The following is a 16,655-nucleotide window of genomic DNA, read 5'->3' on the forward strand; positions in this document are numbered from 1 at the left end:
GTGTCCACCTTCCCATCCTGCCAATACTCTGCCATCCTCACTGGATTTACAATGCAGATAAAACAACTGCCCCAGGGTAAATTGCAACTCAGATTAGAAAACACTGCAGGAGATGGCAGTGAGCTTCCTGCCAAGGATGACACACCCAGATCATTAATAAGAAGTTATGCTGATCAGCAAGTGCTCAGTGGAAGGCGGAGGTGTTTCTCTCAGATTGGTTTCTTTTTCCTTTTTGTCTTGTTTGTTTGTTTTTTAGTGAGGTAGGAAATAATTGCATATGGTGGGAAGCCTTTCCTGACAGACAGGGCTGTTGTGACCGGTGGGGCTGCTACTGGGTCTTCTCGTTGGTGGGGCTGCAAGAGCTGGGCTGGTTTGCTCAGCCTCCTGCCTGGCTGTAGGCACCTGGGGTAGGAAGTTCACTGTCAGCCCAGATACAGCCCCGATAGTGGCAGAACAAGCGCAGCCGGTGTTGTTCAGGCAGGTGCCTCTGAATTTCACCCTGCCTGGAATGTGAAAACAGAGTCATTAATACGGGGGCTGTGTAAATAAACACTGATCTTCTGTGTATGTTTATCCCCCTTCTGTCGGATGTTGGTGTAAAAGAGACTATTACACCTGGTGACATGCAATTTGCTGCCAAATTTTATGTCTTCAACTCTCTGCCTCTCTCTTTGAAGCATGCTCCTTTTTATGTTTTTTCACCTTTTTTTATGTTTACTTTTGTTTTTCAAGACTCTTTCCTTCCGTAATAAGGGCTGTTATGTACCATCTTTGTTTTCAGCCGAAAAGGTTTTGGAAATAAGAATTAGAGGTTCTGAAATCTAATTTTCACCGTGTGATATGCTACCAGCAGCCTGGTTTGTTGCTTCTGTGTAAGTGCTGTTAACTTTCCCTGTTGCCAGAAGTCTTCCTCAAAAATGTTACACTAAAGATATATTTTCTAATTCTAATTGTTTGAACTGTTCAAGTCCATCTTGCTTGTTGCCGCTATCAGATGCCATATTGCTAAGAGGTGCTGGTTGGTCAATTCCTAGTATTTTCAAATTGTAAATAAAAATGTAAAAAGTGAAAGCATTGTCTACCTATGGCAAACTGGTATGTGCAAGTGACCAGTTAAATAAACTGGGGGGAAAAAAAAATCAGATTATAGCTCTTTGGAGCTATATTTGACTTTACTGGTTAAGTGATAGTGAGTGCTTTGGAGGTTGCATGATGACCTGAAAGGAAATAGGAGCCCAGAATTGGTACCTACTTGTACAGCTTTGCATTTTGAGCTCAGCTCTAGCTGCCACACACCACTACAGTCATTCTGCTGCTTAGAAAAGTTAGAAATGATGGGATTAAATGATCCAGCTCTTAATAAATAAATAATCTGGATTCTGACTCAGACCTGATGGCTAATTCTGTATGAGCTCATTTGCCCAGTACTGGCTTCTAAAACCCAATTCTTACTTAATTGGGTATGGGTTAGTAATTCATGTAATATAAAAATGTATTAGAATTTACTTTAAAATATTCTGTGAAATGACCTTGAAATAACTTGACTCACCACTTTAAAAAAGCCAGTTTCTAAGCAGAAGCTTAGCTGATTTATTAGATTGTTGTAATTGTTGTTGTTTAGTTAAGAATTTTAGGTTCAGTGTAGTATTTCATCTCAGTAGACAGACCAGGCTGTAGCAACAGTGCTTTGCTGCTTTTTTTTTTTTTTTTTTTTTTTTTTTTTTTTTTTTTTAAAAAAAGTGTATTACCAGCTTCTTTCAGTAGCAAAGCCATGGTTGTTGACCAACTTGCCTGCATGCTTTGGATGCCATAAAGCATGAGAAATCCCTTCCTCTGGGTCTGTGGACAAGTCCTTTACTAGCTGGTCAGCCCCTGACCCTGAAACCGTTTAGAGGATTAATTATTTTCTTGCAATTGCGATCTCACGAGGTCGCTACTTGCAAGGCTCCCAAGACTCAGGGCTTTGTCCCTTCTTAGTCTCTGCGCTGCTCAGAGGTGAAGCTCTTGGTGTCCTTGTTTCTTCATCTCTGGTCACCAGTTCGCTGTTTCTGGATGAGTTGTTTTGTTTCATGTATTTGGTTTGGGTGGTTGGGTGTTTTTGCTAAGTTTTTAAGGATAGCCTTAAAGCACTATCTCAGGATGACAGGCATAAGCCTACCAAAAAAAAAGTCAAGGTACTTAAATGCTGCCAAACACATTCATGACCGGGATAGTCAGGCAACATTCTTTCTGCAAGGTTTATCTTGTTTTCATTTTAATTGTTTAAGCATCTGGCCAAAAAAAAAAAAAAAAAAAAGAAAAAAAAGAAAAGAAGCCATTCTCTTCTCTTCTGTTTTTTGGGTGTGGTTTGGTTTTTTTCCCCCTCTTTTGATTATACTGAAAGGCAGGTAAGAAAACAGTAAATATGCTCTTAATTCCAGTGGGTGTTAGAGGGTTTATTTTATGCTTTATTTGAGGAGATTTTTGGATTAAAGCACTTGCCTGGTCGATAATCAGTTTATTCAAAATACTATAACATTCCTTGTCAGATGATGTGCAGGTTTTCATCAGATAACTGGAACTGAGGTGCAGTTTCTAGAGATACTTTTCTGTATTATGTCTCCAATTGCAATTTTTTAAAATTATTTTTTGTAGATTGTTATAAAAGATCTGAGATCAAGTCAACATATTTAAATATGACTAATGCCACCTGAGAGAGCTCTTCAGAAAAGCTCCAACTAACCAAGTCCTGACAGCTTTGGTGCATCAGCAAAGGAACTCTTGACCCTCTAGCACAATGAATGCGTACAGCCTTTCTTTAATGTGTTGCATAGCAGACTATAAGTTTCACGTGTCTTTCATACCATTGTTTCAATTTCAAACTATGGAAAGGCTTTTATATGCAAATCTAATATTAGTACATAGAGAGGATGGATGGACAAGTGTGTCCAAATTCATCCAGGAAAAATGAAGGCACGTGGTTTTTTCCATGCAGAAGCTTATCTTCCAAAAAAGAGAAAAAAATCCCAGTAAAGATGAGCCAGATGAATGCAATAAATCTACTAATGTTTCACTTCTGGCATTTTGACCCAATAAAACAGGAGGGCAATAAAGATAGATCCTCTGATCCCTGGATTGTGCCACGTCCAGCTGCGAGTGCAGCAACTGCAGGGCGCAGTGCAGGGGAGGGAGCTCTGTCCAGAATCAGCCTAGATTAAGTAGTCTCAAATCCATGTTACAGTCCTTTAAGAACAAAAATAACAATGTCTCTGTATTTGCTGGTTGCTGATACAGGTGCTTTTGGCAGGAGATGGCAAAACTGCATATTTTTGAGGTGCTCAGCTGGGTGTACAAAGGGTAAAATACTGGTGGGATCAAAAGCAGAAATGGACTTGTGTTGCGCTTCCTGCACCAGGACAGGGTTTTGTTGCTGCGGTTCGTGGCGATTAGGGGTACGTGAGTCTCGCTCTTCCCAGCTGCCTTTAAACTTCCCCAGCAGTGGTATTTATGTGGTGTTCACTCTACAAAAATGTCTGTTCAGCAAGATCCAGCTAGTCTTAATAATATTTTAAGGTAGATTTTGGAACTATCTGTAGTGCGTTTAAGTAGCGTTCACATAACCCTTTGGAGAATTGGGACCTCTCATTAAAATACACTTAACTGAATATTATTTTTGTCTAATGAAACATTTTTTAACCTTACTAATTTTATAAGGAGCTCATAAAACATAGTATAATAGAGGAAAATATGCTTTTAAAGATTACTTAATTTTTGCCGGGTGAGTTTAATTAGCTCCCATACCTTCTCCTCCCCCTTCCATCGAATTAATTCTGAAGTGGCATATAGGGTTTTATTTTTCAGTGACTTCAATTTTAATGTTTCAAATTTTAAAAACAATATTGACTATTTGGTGGATTTAGGGCATATTCGACTGCACTGCTGTATCCAGTGGCTGTCTATGAATTTATGTGATAAAATCTGAGACTACAAATGTGAGATGAACTCTAAGTAAGTCAGGAATGTCCTACTGAGCAGTCCTATTTTTGCCAGAAGCATTTTCGTGTCAAGGGCTGAAGTGAAAAGCATTGTGGTGGAGAGAGCTTCCCGCTGCAGTTTCTGGTAGCTGTCTGCCTTAGCTGCTTATGCAGCTGTTTCTCTTTGGAGCCTTTCCAGGGAAACAGTCATTGCTGATCCAGAAAATGTGTTGTTTCATTGCATTTTGTGCCTATCTCGTGTTGCATCACATTTAGCTCTATCGCAAATAAACACTTGCCCAAATCCATGTAGGATGTTATCCTGTGGAGTCAGTCAAATTAATCCCTTGGTGCATCCCTGTCGCCTTGGATGTTGCATGAAGGCTAGGGTTGGTGTGAAGTCCCAGATCTGGTGACTATGGAAACGAACACACATTGAGGCCCAGAGCAAAGGATGGAAGAGGGTTTGCCATGGAAAGTAAAGCATTCTGTCCCTCTGCGTCCTGCAGGCTGTCTTGAGTGCGGGCAGAGCCTCCTGTCACTGCATGGGGAGGCACCTGCAGCACCCGGCAGTGGCGTCAAGGTGTGTGGGGAAACCCACCCCTTGGTGCTTGTTCCTAACAGCATGATCCATTCCTATAGGTTTTGATTTCCAACTGGTGATTTGGATAAATATTGTGTATAAGCTAAAGGAAGCTAAATAATTTAGGCAGGTGGTTTTGACTATTTTTTCACTAGTATATGTGTGCATTTCCACTGAACAGTGGTGCTTCTGATTTGGTATGCCTTAGGACAACAAAGGGTATTTTCACTGAATTTCACTGAATTTTTAGAGTTGGAAGGGACCATAAAGATCATCTAGTCCAACTCCCCTGCCAAAGCAGGATTGCCCAGAGCATGTCAGAGCATGTTACTCAGGATTGCATCCAGGCGGGTCTTGAAAATCTCCAAAGAAGGGGACTCCACGACCTCCCTGGGCAGCCTGTTCCAGGGCTCTGTCACCCTCACCGTAAAGAAGTTTCTTCTCATATTTGAGTGGAACCTCCTATGTTCCAGCTTGTGCCTGTTGCCCCTCGTCCTCTCACTGGCAACCACTGAAAAGAGTCTGGCTCCCTCCTCCTTCAACCCACCCTTTAGATACTTATAAGCATTGATAAGGTCTCCCCTCAGCCTTCTCTTCTCCAGGCTAAAGAGTCCCAGCTCTTTAAGCCTTTCCTCATAAGGGAGATGCTCCAATCCTTGAATCATCCTCGTTGCCCTTCGCTGGACTCTTTCCAGTAGTTCCCTATCCCTCTTGAATTGGGGAGTGTCCATCCAGTTGCTGTTGAGCTGGAGTCTAAAATGAATTTCCTCTTTTTCACCTCCAAAACAACTGAAAGGCAGAAATGAGAAAAATCATGAATTCTTGGGGTGACTGTAGCATCTTTCTTCATCCCAAGAACATATGAGGAGTGCATCATAATTGAACAGGCTTTTATTTTCCAGGACCAATTTAATGGTTGGGCCCAAACCATGACACTTGGTCAGGAGAAGAGAGGGATTTAGAGTTGGACAGTAACAGTGTAATGCATTGAGCTACAACAGGATTTGTCTGTTCCTAACCGTGCAAAGAGGTGCTGTTTGGTTGCATCACCCATTCTCATGCTACTACCAACTGGTAGATTCCTTGACTGTGAGCATGTAGACGCTGAGAGCTGATGGTTTTTTTACATTTTTCAAGGTCAATGAGTAGATTCTACTTTTCAGGTATTAAAGTGGATGAGATTTTTGTGACAAGGTCTTTGTGGAGCGTTATTTTGTTTTTTGCTAGGCATGGTGCTAATATTCTTGCTCTCTCTCAAAACCTCAGTTGTTTCTGTAAGCTTACTTTACTGTGTGAAAACCAATGGAGACATTTTGCAAATTCTCAGCTGTTAAACTGCATATGGTTTTTCCAGAACGGGATATAGGTGTCTGGATTCACAGGCTGCCGATTTAATAGTGGTGGATGGGAGGGGTTTCAGGAGGCCCCTGCTTCGCATCCCTCTCTGTCTTTCCTCCTCTTTTATTTTGGAAGTCATATCATTGTATGTTATATACAGGAGATCACATTGAAAACCTGCGCCTGGCACAAAAGTCAGTCTGCTTTTGGAGAGGTAACTTGTGCTGCCATTTAGCTCAGCACTAAGTGCTCTTATTCAGTGTAGAAACATATTCTGGAGATTTTCAAGGCACTGCCATTCTTAAACATAGTAATAAGGAGAAATTAGCGTCTCTTACAGTCAGACTGATCTTTGAGTAGAATCAAGCTTATGAGATTTGCCAAATGCCATGCATGTTTATATTATTACAAGTGAAACTTTCTGATATCTTTTAATTGTACTGGGGGAAAAATACATGAAGTTTCTGCTTTATTTCAGTCTGAAGATAAATAATGCAATGAGCCGTGTGCTTGATTATCGTGTAGGAGGAGATCTATGCAGAAATACATAATTATCTTTTAGGGAAAAGCACAGTACTTTCTAACAGTACGGTAGAAACAGTATTTACTCAGCAACTTAAGTAGACAACTTTTATAAAATATGCATGGACTTAGTTTTATTTTGAAGTACAAAAATCTCCTTGCTTTACTTAATATTTATAATTTTAAACTGAAATAGTCCCGAGTTTGTCACTAGGCAACTACTACTGGCCTGTAAACCTGCGTTTGTCCTCTTCAATGAGACTTTTGTAACTGGTATTCTAAAAATGTGCTTGCAGAAATTTTAATTCAAACCAGCGTGTTCATTTTCTTATGATAATTTACATTCTAAGTGTAAAATTTTCATTGCCGTATTTATCGTAATCAGTATCATTCATATCCAGGATATTTGCAGAAGAATAGATGAATTTAGCTCACATAAAATTCTCATGAAAAGTACTCTTGGTGACCGTTGCTGGTAGGAGTTGGTGTTTGTGGGCAGTCTCTTCAGTACTGCCAGTTACTGCGTAGCTGCAGTTTGGTGCAGGAAATGTGGTGTACGCACCCTTACATGGTCCTGTTGCTGAGGAGGTGATGGAGCGCAGATGTCCCTGTGTGGGGCAAGCCACTGGGTGCTGCAGGGCATTGGCAGTGCCCAGCTTTTTTCCCCTTGGCTAGGGAACTTGTGGGCACAGTGCTGGGCTGCGGTGAGGACCAGGGCATGGGAACGGCCCAGTCAGAGTCCTTGTCCTGGCTCCCTTTCTCAGTGTGTGCATTTTGTCTTCTAGAGGATGTATTCTCAGTATTTTAAGCATTTATAAGATCTTTGGATGAAATATGTGAACATTTTAAAATCACATGCTTTAATCTGCCATATGAATGCATAACTGTGGTGTTTTCTCCATCCTTGTTTATTTGTTCTGTACTTTTGCCTGCTCCTGTCTTGTTGTAATGTAGGTGCTGTTCCTGGGGAGTGTATTAAATTTAATGAAGCTTCTCATTTGGCAGGAAGTATTTACATACATTTTCAGGCAGAAGATCAGCCCTTTATACTATGAAGTTTTCACTGAAAAAATGCCTTCTCTCAGTATTGCTTTCACTAACATGGTATACTCTCAGTAGTAAAACTGCATATAACATCCAGCGTGATACTGATTCTTCAGGCAGACCACAGAAGTCTAATCATGATCTTATTCTTGGATAAGCTGCTGTGATCTATACAAGTCTTTCTCCCTTCGTTTGCAGCCTGCACAGGAAATATGCATAAGTTCCTTGTCAGTCCTCTTCAGCGACCGTTACTTTGATTAATTTGCAGAAGATGCTTTGAAAAGTCAAGTTACCCTTTACCTTTTTAGGAGATGGTCTGGCACCATTTTAAGACAGTTAAGCTGTGAATGGTGATGTGGCTGTCAAGAAACCGTTGGCATTTGTCCAACCCTGTTTGTTGCATTTCAAGACTGATGGTTTGAGACTTCCTTATGTGATGTCAGTTGTCACGGTCCCTGTTAAATTGCAAGAAATTAATTTCATAAGCAGGACCTCATGAGACAGGAGACTGGGGTAACAGGAGATGAAAACAGGAAGCTAATCAAGGTTTCTTCCAGGCTGACTACAAGAAGGTTTCTCCTGTGACTTTGCAAGCAGAGAGCTGGTGAGGGAGGGTAGAGACAGCACAGCAGTACGGTCTCTTTCCTTACTTAATAAAGGTAGGAACACAAACACAGTAAGAATCACCTTTGCAAGAGTTTTGTACTGGTTCTGACTCCAGAAGTTTCAAAAGAGATGGCAAAGTGCCAAGAGTAAGCTCTACACCAGCAGGAAGTGTCCTTAATGAATCAAAGAACAAATGGTTCTGAGACACAGATAAATACGTTTATGGAAGGTAACCATGGATGATGGCAAATAAACAACCATTTTTCACAGTACCTCTAGGCAATTAGGAAGATATTTTGTCAAAGGTGATAGGAGGAGGAGAGAGGGCAGATCCTCCTTAAAATTGTAACGTACTGTGTTGCAGAGCATAAGGAGGAACTAACAGTGTTTTCTGTGTGGGTTTTATTACTTGGCAGGATCCACTATGACTAAATCTCAAACGACTGGTTGCATTTATTTACATATAATGCAGTTTGTTAGCCAAAAAATCAACCCCGCCTTATCAAACCATGTATGGTCTTTATTTGTAAAATGTTTCAAACTGCTTGCTAAACATTACTGGAAAACTATGTGGCTGTGAAGGCAGTCGCTTACTTGTCAGAGCTCAGAGTTCCCATGTTAATCACAACAAGCGTGTGCAGAAAAGACCTGATCCAGACTCCACCAGTGATCCTCTTCAGTCAGGATAACATCTGCACTCTATTTTATTCCTTTATATAATTACATCTGTTGATGTTTTCTTAATATTTAGCATGCAGTGAGGCGTGTTCTTCTGAAATTATGAACTAAATATACCCTTTTAAGAGGAAGAAAGCCAAGTGGCTAATGCAACAATCTAACTTTAACTTATTTAAAATCTCTAGTTAACAAAACACTTGTCTAGAGCAAAGCAAAAGCACCTCACAGGAGCTCTTCTTTTAGTGGGAACTTTTCAATTTATTCAATTCAAAAGAATTTTTTGCACTTCCATGATTGGGTTGGACGAAAGTCATGGACAAAAGTCAGCACCAGATAATTTTTGCTTAAGTTGTTAAATTTGAAAACAAATGACGAACAAACCAAAATAAATAAATGACTCTATTTTATGAAATTGAAATGTAATGGGAACCAGACTCGTATCCGACCAGCCTCCAGATACAGCCCCTGCTTGCTTTGAAACTGTAATCACTGTCTGGCTATGTGTGCGGGACGCACAGGAGCATGTCTGGCGTGTGAGATAATGGGTTTGGATTTGCAACGCGGCAGAGCTCGGCCTTGCAGCCAGAGCTCTCCCCTCCGCTCAGGCCCAGCGCCGCTCGCCTGCCCTGGCCCCGTGCTCCAAGGGACGGCGTAGATTTGGTGAAGTCTGCATGGGATTTGGGGGCTTTGTGGAACAGCGACCTTGTCCAGCTATGAGACTGTTTCTCACCCACTTTCAGTAATCATTCAGGAAAACGTAAGCATTAGATATGTTTAGGTTTTAATTAGTTTGCTTTCTGGAAATATTTTGCTTGTTAGTCTGTGAAAACTTACAGCTGTCAACTGAAATTTGGGCAAGAATTCTCTGTAATCATTTCTGAAGCGGTTCTTCTGAGGATGCCCAAACTTAGATTTAAGCTCCTAAAATGTGATTGTCCTGAAGGGTGAGGATGTTGACCACTGGATGAAACAAAATAGAAACAGGCTGAGTTCCCCAGCTCTGGTGAAGCAGGACAAGTCTGCTGACTTCCCTTGGCCTGCCCCGCTTTACAGCAGTAGGTGAACTAGACTGTTACATTCAGGATACGGCCTTGCTTGAAAGAAAAAGTAACTGATACTGTAAGACTACTAGCTTATCGTAGATTTGTCGAACAAGTCTCCAGAAAATGTACGCTGATTTCCTCTTTAAATCAAAAAAAGCCTACAAGACCACTTACTTCCTTTCCCCTCCCTTTTATGTAGCTGTAATCCTGTTTACTGCAAGCAATTTTGCAATGCTAAATGCAGGTTAGAAATGTACAAGCAGATGCTCAAAAGTGTTTGGCTTTTTGCTCTTTTCTTCTGATGCATCTTTTATCAGATGCTTTTATGTCTGCATGAAGCGCAGTTTATCCTCTTGTATAAATTGACTGAACACCACATGCGAACAAAATTTGAATGTTTATTAATTTAAATAGATGACCTGAATAACTCTCAGTAGTATAAGTCCGGTTGAATATCAAGTACCAATAGACTAAGTTAGAAACTGTGTGGAAGTCAATACAAAACCCTGTGTAAGACTCCTTCTTTTCTCTGCTAGTGTTTAATTATTGGAGGTGGCCCATGTGGCTTGCGGACTGCCATAGAACTTGCCTTCCTGGGAGCCAAAGTCATCGTCGTAGAGAAGCGGGATACTTTTTCAAGAAACAATGTGTTGCATCTCTGGCCATTTACAATCCATGACCTCCGGGGACTTGGAGCAAAGAAATTTTATGGAAAATTCTGTGCAGGATCTATTGATCACATCAGTAAGTACCTGAGGGCATGGGCACTGTTCAGATAAGAGATGTACTGGGGTCAGAAGATTAATGGAGACTTTCTTGATTTGGCAGAAAGCTTATCTACTTTAAACGTACGAATGCATGCACGCACACACACACACAGAGGAAAAATAATGGTCTCGTTGCAAGATGGCAATTGAACAAATGACAGTCTTATGGAGCAGCTTTTTTGTTAGTCTGGATTTGTTAAACAATAAATTTTTCTTATGAAGTATGAAGAATATTGATATTCATTCTAGTATGTTGAAGGTAGACACAACCCTTAATCTAATGAGAAAATACGCAAAAGTGGGATATTTTACAGGGAAATATGCTGTAAAATTTTCTATCCTAAAATGTTCAACATATTAATTAATGATATTTAAAGGATCTGCCAAGACAGAAAGCTCTAAAAAAGTATTCTAAGAAACTTGCTGAAGTGAGTTTTATTACCTATGAGATTCTGCTGCAAGAGGAAAATGAGCCGGAAGAGAACAACATCCTGTGATGGCTGCCACATTTGCATTTGTCACAGTATGGGAAATAATAATGCTGCATGCTTGTGTTAACAATGAATATCAGTTGGATGGCACGCTGGCAGCAGCTGTGATTATGTACATATTAAATACATCTTTGTTACTTGCTGTCTACAGGTATTCGACAACTTCAACTTATCCTCTTCAAAGTTGCACTTATACTAGGAGTTGAAATCCATGTGAATCTAGAATTCGTGAAAGTCCTGGAACCTCCTGAAGATCAAGAAAATCAAAGTATTGTTTATCTTAATGTAGTTCTATTCACAGTAACTTATTTTTATGTCAGGCATTAAGTGAAATCATTCAAAACAGTTGAATTCTGCTTAAAGAATTGGGAGTTTTTTGCCCTTCTTACTCAGATAAGTTTTCTATATGCAGTTGTAGGCATGATAACTGTCATTGTGATAAAGCACTGATAATTCTTAAAATATGACCCAGTCTGAGAAGTTGAGGTTTTGCACTATGCCTTCTGGCATGTGTTTGAGGCCTTGTAGGGAGTCTGGTGTGGCTTTTTGGTATCTTCTTGCAAAAACAATTTTTGATTGATAATATAAATATTGAGGATGGATTAAGCTCCCTGGGCCTCATTTTGCATTCACATTTGATATAACTCCCGCTGGCACGTGGAGTCTTATCAGCCATCTTATGCAAGATTTTTAAACAAAGTAGAGAAGAATTTCTTATTCTTTTTTTTCTACTTTTTTTAAGATTAGTATTTAGGGTAGGAATAGAATATTTTAAAATTTTACTTTAAATACTATGCTATCTCTCTTTAAATGGTTATATAGTGACAGTGGAATAAATACATTGTTTTAAGGAGTTAAAGCGTGTGTAATTTTTAAATATGGACAATACATTTTCACATGATCAGCTTTGTGCTAATACAAAGATTAAATTTAGCTTTGTGAGTATGCTTCTGTACAATTTCTGTTTAGAAGGCAATTAAGAGTATTGACAATGGCATGATATGTTTCTTCTTTTAATACCCAGCTCTTCCTGGCTGTAACTGAGTGTATGTACTGTCCTGATAAGGTCACTGTGGGGCTCTTTCTGAGAGAATGAATTCCTTAAAGCATATTCTTGTGACGTGGGACTGAGAGGAAGTTTAGTCCATGAAGTGAACCAAATGAAGGCTTCCTTTTCTTTTTTTTTTATTGTCAGTTTACAAGCTTGACGCCTTGCTAATACAGCCTGAACATAACTTTGACTGCAACAGAACTTCCCTCCATCAGACCAAGGCAGAATTCAGCTCCATTTACATGAGAATAATGGACCATTTGTCTTAATGCCCTTTTTTCAGACTCTGAAATCACTTCTTGATTTTATTACTGAAGAATAAATAAATAAATATTCTGTGTGTTTTTAGAGATAGGTTGGAGGGCTGAATTTCTCCCTGTGGATCACCCGTTGTCAGAGTATGAATTCGATGTTATTATTGGTGCAGATGGCCGCAGGAACACATTAGAAGGTAGGTGAATGTGTGCTTTTAGCTTTATTAATAGTCTTTAGGGTATTTTGGAAGGCCTGAAAGTCAGAGGTTACCTTTCCAAAGCAAGAGGCTACCTTTCAGTCCACTGAAGTCTGTATTGAAACTATTTTTTATGTGGTATCTTTTGCTTTTGTTATTAAGTTGTAGCTCAAAATAAAGACATTTACTGTCATTACTAATTCTCAGCACTGTGTATCTGCATTGCTGATGCACTTACAAAGTGCATCATGATGCCATTGGGCTTGCTTCAAGGTTAAGTAATTATATGAGGATTTAGCTTTAAGGAGGCTGACAAGAGATGTGTCAGGAATTGCATAGTCTTTGCTATTGTGCTGTAAATTTGCACTGTATGTTTGAACCAATGACCAAAACATGACTGCCAGGTATTTAATGAAGGCACCAGAAGGTATTGCTCTTTTATAGAGATGATTTAATTTCAGAAGCATTACTTTGGAAATGATACCTAAAGATAATAAATAATGCTAAGGAAAGGGGGGAGAATGCTTCATGAACTTGAGTCACTGCTGAGAACTCAGACCACCTGAGCTGTCCTTCTTAGCAAGACACTAGCTAAGCTGCTCCTGTATCACGTGAACAAACCTGTTACTTAATTATATGTTCCCCTTGTAGTTTTAATTATATCCATATTAGTTTGAGTTCACTAAGTACAGTCCCCTTTTTTTTTTTTAGCTTCATGGTTTGTCTGCTTATTCTTATATCTGCCAACTACAAAATACTCACAGTTAATCCCTTACAATGCTCAATTAAAAGTTTCCCCACACTATTGTCCACCTATCGCCCATAAAAGACTATTTAAATAGTCAGGCATCAGCAAAATGAAAATATTCTTACCTCAGCTGCAGAGTCTATTGAGAAGTTAATGGTTATCATAGTACTAGGATTCATGTTTAGTGCACTGAAGATGAAGAATATTAACATACAGAAGCTGGTCATATTAAATTTCATATTAAATGAAATAACTACAGCATATCAAGAAGTACAGAGACAAAAATTCATAGCTGATCTATTTCTTCCTCGAAAATGCATGTATTCTCTGAAAAGTCATCTGCAATTGGCTAAAAATACTCTAAGGACCCTCTGTCCTACTTCAGAATTTACTTAAGGATCGGGAAATGCGCAGAGGGAAAAACTTTAATGTATGATTGCAAGATTGTGGCTTCGCAGGCTGTTTTTGTGAAAAGAGGAAGCTCAGATAGAGAGAGCAAGTAACTTCTCAGTCAGTCTCACCTTAGAAAAATAACAGTTAAACCACTGAATATTTTTCAACCCCTAATATCTTTGAAGAACCTCATTAGCTGGTAGTGAGGGCACCTAAGCACTGTTACAGAGGTTTCTGTTTTTCAGGTCTTTCTCTGCTGCTTTTGACTGATGATCTCTTGCATGTTTTTTCCTAAGCTGTTTACCACCTGTATAACGCAAATCTTATTTGCTGTTTAGCCTGTTAAAAATGTTTCCCTCCATTAAATATGATCAGCTTTATTTCCAATCTGTTTTTCTGTTTTTCTTTAGTCATCATTTGTCCTTAACTTCTTCCCATGCTCAGCTTCTTCCCATAGCTCTCCTCTAGACCTATTTTTTTTATGAGGCTTTATTCTGAATGCAGTACAGCTCCAGTTTTGCAGCTAGAAGTGAGGGGAAAAGACTCTGCATTCAAGGGAATTTTGGACGAATGATGGTATCTGCTGACGGTGTGTGATACTGATGGTGTTTGAAGTGTAGGACTAAACATAGGAAAGAGACTGAGCAGCCTTGAGCTGACCCTCCCTGAAAGTCCAGTGTGAAGTTTCCAGTGTTCTTAATTCTTTCCTTTGCTTACCAGGTTTCAGGAGGAAGGAGTTTCGTGGAAAGCTGGCCATAGCTATAACTGCCAATTTTATAAACAGAAATACAACTGCAGAAGCCAAGGTAGAAGAAATTAGTGGTGTTGCTTTCATCTTCAATCAGAAGTTCTTCCAGGACCTTAAAGAGGAAACAGGTGGGTGCATCCTCATTTTTTCAACAACCAAATACAAGAGGCAGTAAAGGAACTCATTATGTGCCAGGCCACACTCCTGTTCTTATTAACATAATTTTAAATATATTGTTTAAAAACCCCAAGTGATAAAATGCTGTTGATGTCAGAATCTTGCAGACAGAGATGTCCATTTATGGTACAATGGGATTTATTTATTTATTTATTTAGCTTGGGCGTTGCCACATCATAGCTTGTTTTAATGTTTAAATTTTTGTCAACTGTAAAAATGTCTGCTATGTTGAACAAATTTAGAAGAGCACTTTTAGTGCCCAGAGATTTCCCTCAAGACGTGGTTTGTTTTGTTTATATCCGTTCACATACTGAACAGCTTAAATCCTGTTAAAAAGGTTCTGTCCTTCTGGGAGGAGTTTATTCTTGCTTTTTGATGTGTAGATCTGATAAACTGAAAAGAACTAGACAGGAATCTGCCATAAATACTTGAAATATAAACCGTGGGGGTTTCAGAATAGTTGTATCCACTGTCAGTACAAACAATTCCATTCTTGATTTACAGCTGATTTTTTTTTTTATTATTATTATTACTGAAACCAAACCTCTTGGTTAGATCCAATGCCAGAGCCATAGCAACATAAAAAGCACTTTGTTCCCTTGGCTCTGCTTTTCTACCTCAGAAAAGGTTGTTCAGGCTGTAGATAACTGGCTGTTCCTTAAAAGGATACTAAATAACTTTAAATTATGCTGAGACAAACTCTTGTGGAATAAGGCCTATCCCCTCTCTTGTTTTGTTTCATAGCATCTTGTCCACTAATGCTTTGTCACAGCTGGGAAAGTGAATGTACCCCAAGAAGGAAATGCACCTGTGCGGATCGATCACATGTTGTAAATGACACAGACAGTGCACTGCACTTCATAACAAATGTATTATCTCTTTTTAGGAATTGACCTGGAGAATATTGTTTACTATAAAGATAGCACTCATTATTTTGTGATGACAGCAAAAAAGCAGAGTCTTCTGGACAAAGGAGTGATTATTAATGTATGTAAAAATGCTGGCTAAAACCCTATTTTGTTTACTTGGCACAGAATAAGTGTGAACATCTCCATAAATGTTGTTGCATGTTACAGAGGGTGTTTATAAACTTACTAGGTCGCTTCATTAAAGCTCAGATCACTTAGGCCTTACTCTGCCTTTTTTTGTTTGTTTGTTTGTTTTTTCCCCTCCAGTCAGCACAAAGTTTCTGTAGAGAACTGAAAACAATATTTCCTAAATTTGTCAGGTCTGAAACTGGCTGAAATGGGATCTTGACTCACCTTGGAAGTACGTGGTGTGGTCATCACACCAGAAAATAAAAGCCTCATTCATTTAAAGGTGAACTTAAGACAGCAATGTCCAGTTTTATCAGGCAAATAAGGAAGCTTTAAAACCTACCCCTGGCTAAATTGCAAATTCATTAAAGTGGGTGAAACATGACAGGAGGAGGCTATAAACACAATGGCCTGAACTTTCAAAGGTACTTGGGATTTTGAGGCCTTTTTATTTTTTTTCCTTCTTTTTCATCCTTCTGTAAGATGTAAGGGTTTATTTTCTTTTGTTTCTAGAAAGTGTTTTGGCACCATTTAAATTTCTCTTCCTGGAAACCCAGGAGAGGTCAATTTTTCTTGCAAAGTAAGACAGTGCCAAAACAGTTGAGTATAATTTCCCCGAAGGAAGTACTTGTGGGGAGCTATTAGAAGGCTTCTCTGCTTTCTGATAGGACCCCTTAGCTCTGTACCACAACTTCCTTGGAGGAAAATGTGGGGGGCTCCAGAGCAGAGCAGCTGGTCTTGGCTAAGTGGGAGGGGAGAAGGGAAGGGTGGCAGCCCCCAGCGGTGTGGTGGGGAGCAGGACGTGAGCCCTGGGGTTGAGGGGCTGGTGTTCATAGGTGGGGGCAGTCCCAGGAGATCTGTGGGGAGTTTGGAGAAGAGGAACAGCAGCTGTTGCCTGTCAGAACTGTTTTCCTGACCTGCTCAGGTCTGAGTGGAGAAAAAAAAAACTAGTCTGTCTAAAACAACTGGGCTAATAGCGTTTCTGTGGTATCATCCCTGTGATTAGGGGTCTCATCCATGATTAA

At 39.6% G+C, this 16,655-nt stretch overlaps 1 protein-coding gene across 1 annotated transcript in view; it reads left to right on the plus strand.

Moving 5' to 3' along the window:
- MICAL2 (microtubule associated monooxygenase, calponin and LIM domain containing 2) overlaps positions 1-16,655 on the plus strand; it is a 107,333-nt gene that overhangs the window by 9,357 nt on the left and 81,321 nt on the right. The window contains exons 2-6 of the mRNA XM_074149933.1: positions 10,304-10,511; positions 11,177-11,293; positions 12,426-12,527; positions 14,389-14,544; positions 15,480-15,580. Coding sequence (XP_074006034.1) covers positions 10,304-10,511; positions 11,177-11,293; positions 12,426-12,527; positions 14,389-14,544; positions 15,480-15,580 — 684 coding nt within the window. The remainder of the gene's footprint in view (positions 1-10,303; positions 10,512-11,176; positions 11,294-12,425; positions 12,528-14,388; positions 14,545-15,479; positions 15,581-16,655) is intronic.

The sequence above is a fragment of the Numenius arquata genome, chromosome 6, assembly GCF_964106895.1.
Source record: "Numenius arquata chromosome 6, bNumArq3.hap1.1, whole genome shotgun sequence".
Taxonomy (NCBI): domain Eukaryota; kingdom Metazoa; phylum Chordata; class Aves; order Charadriiformes; family Scolopacidae; genus Numenius; species Numenius arquata.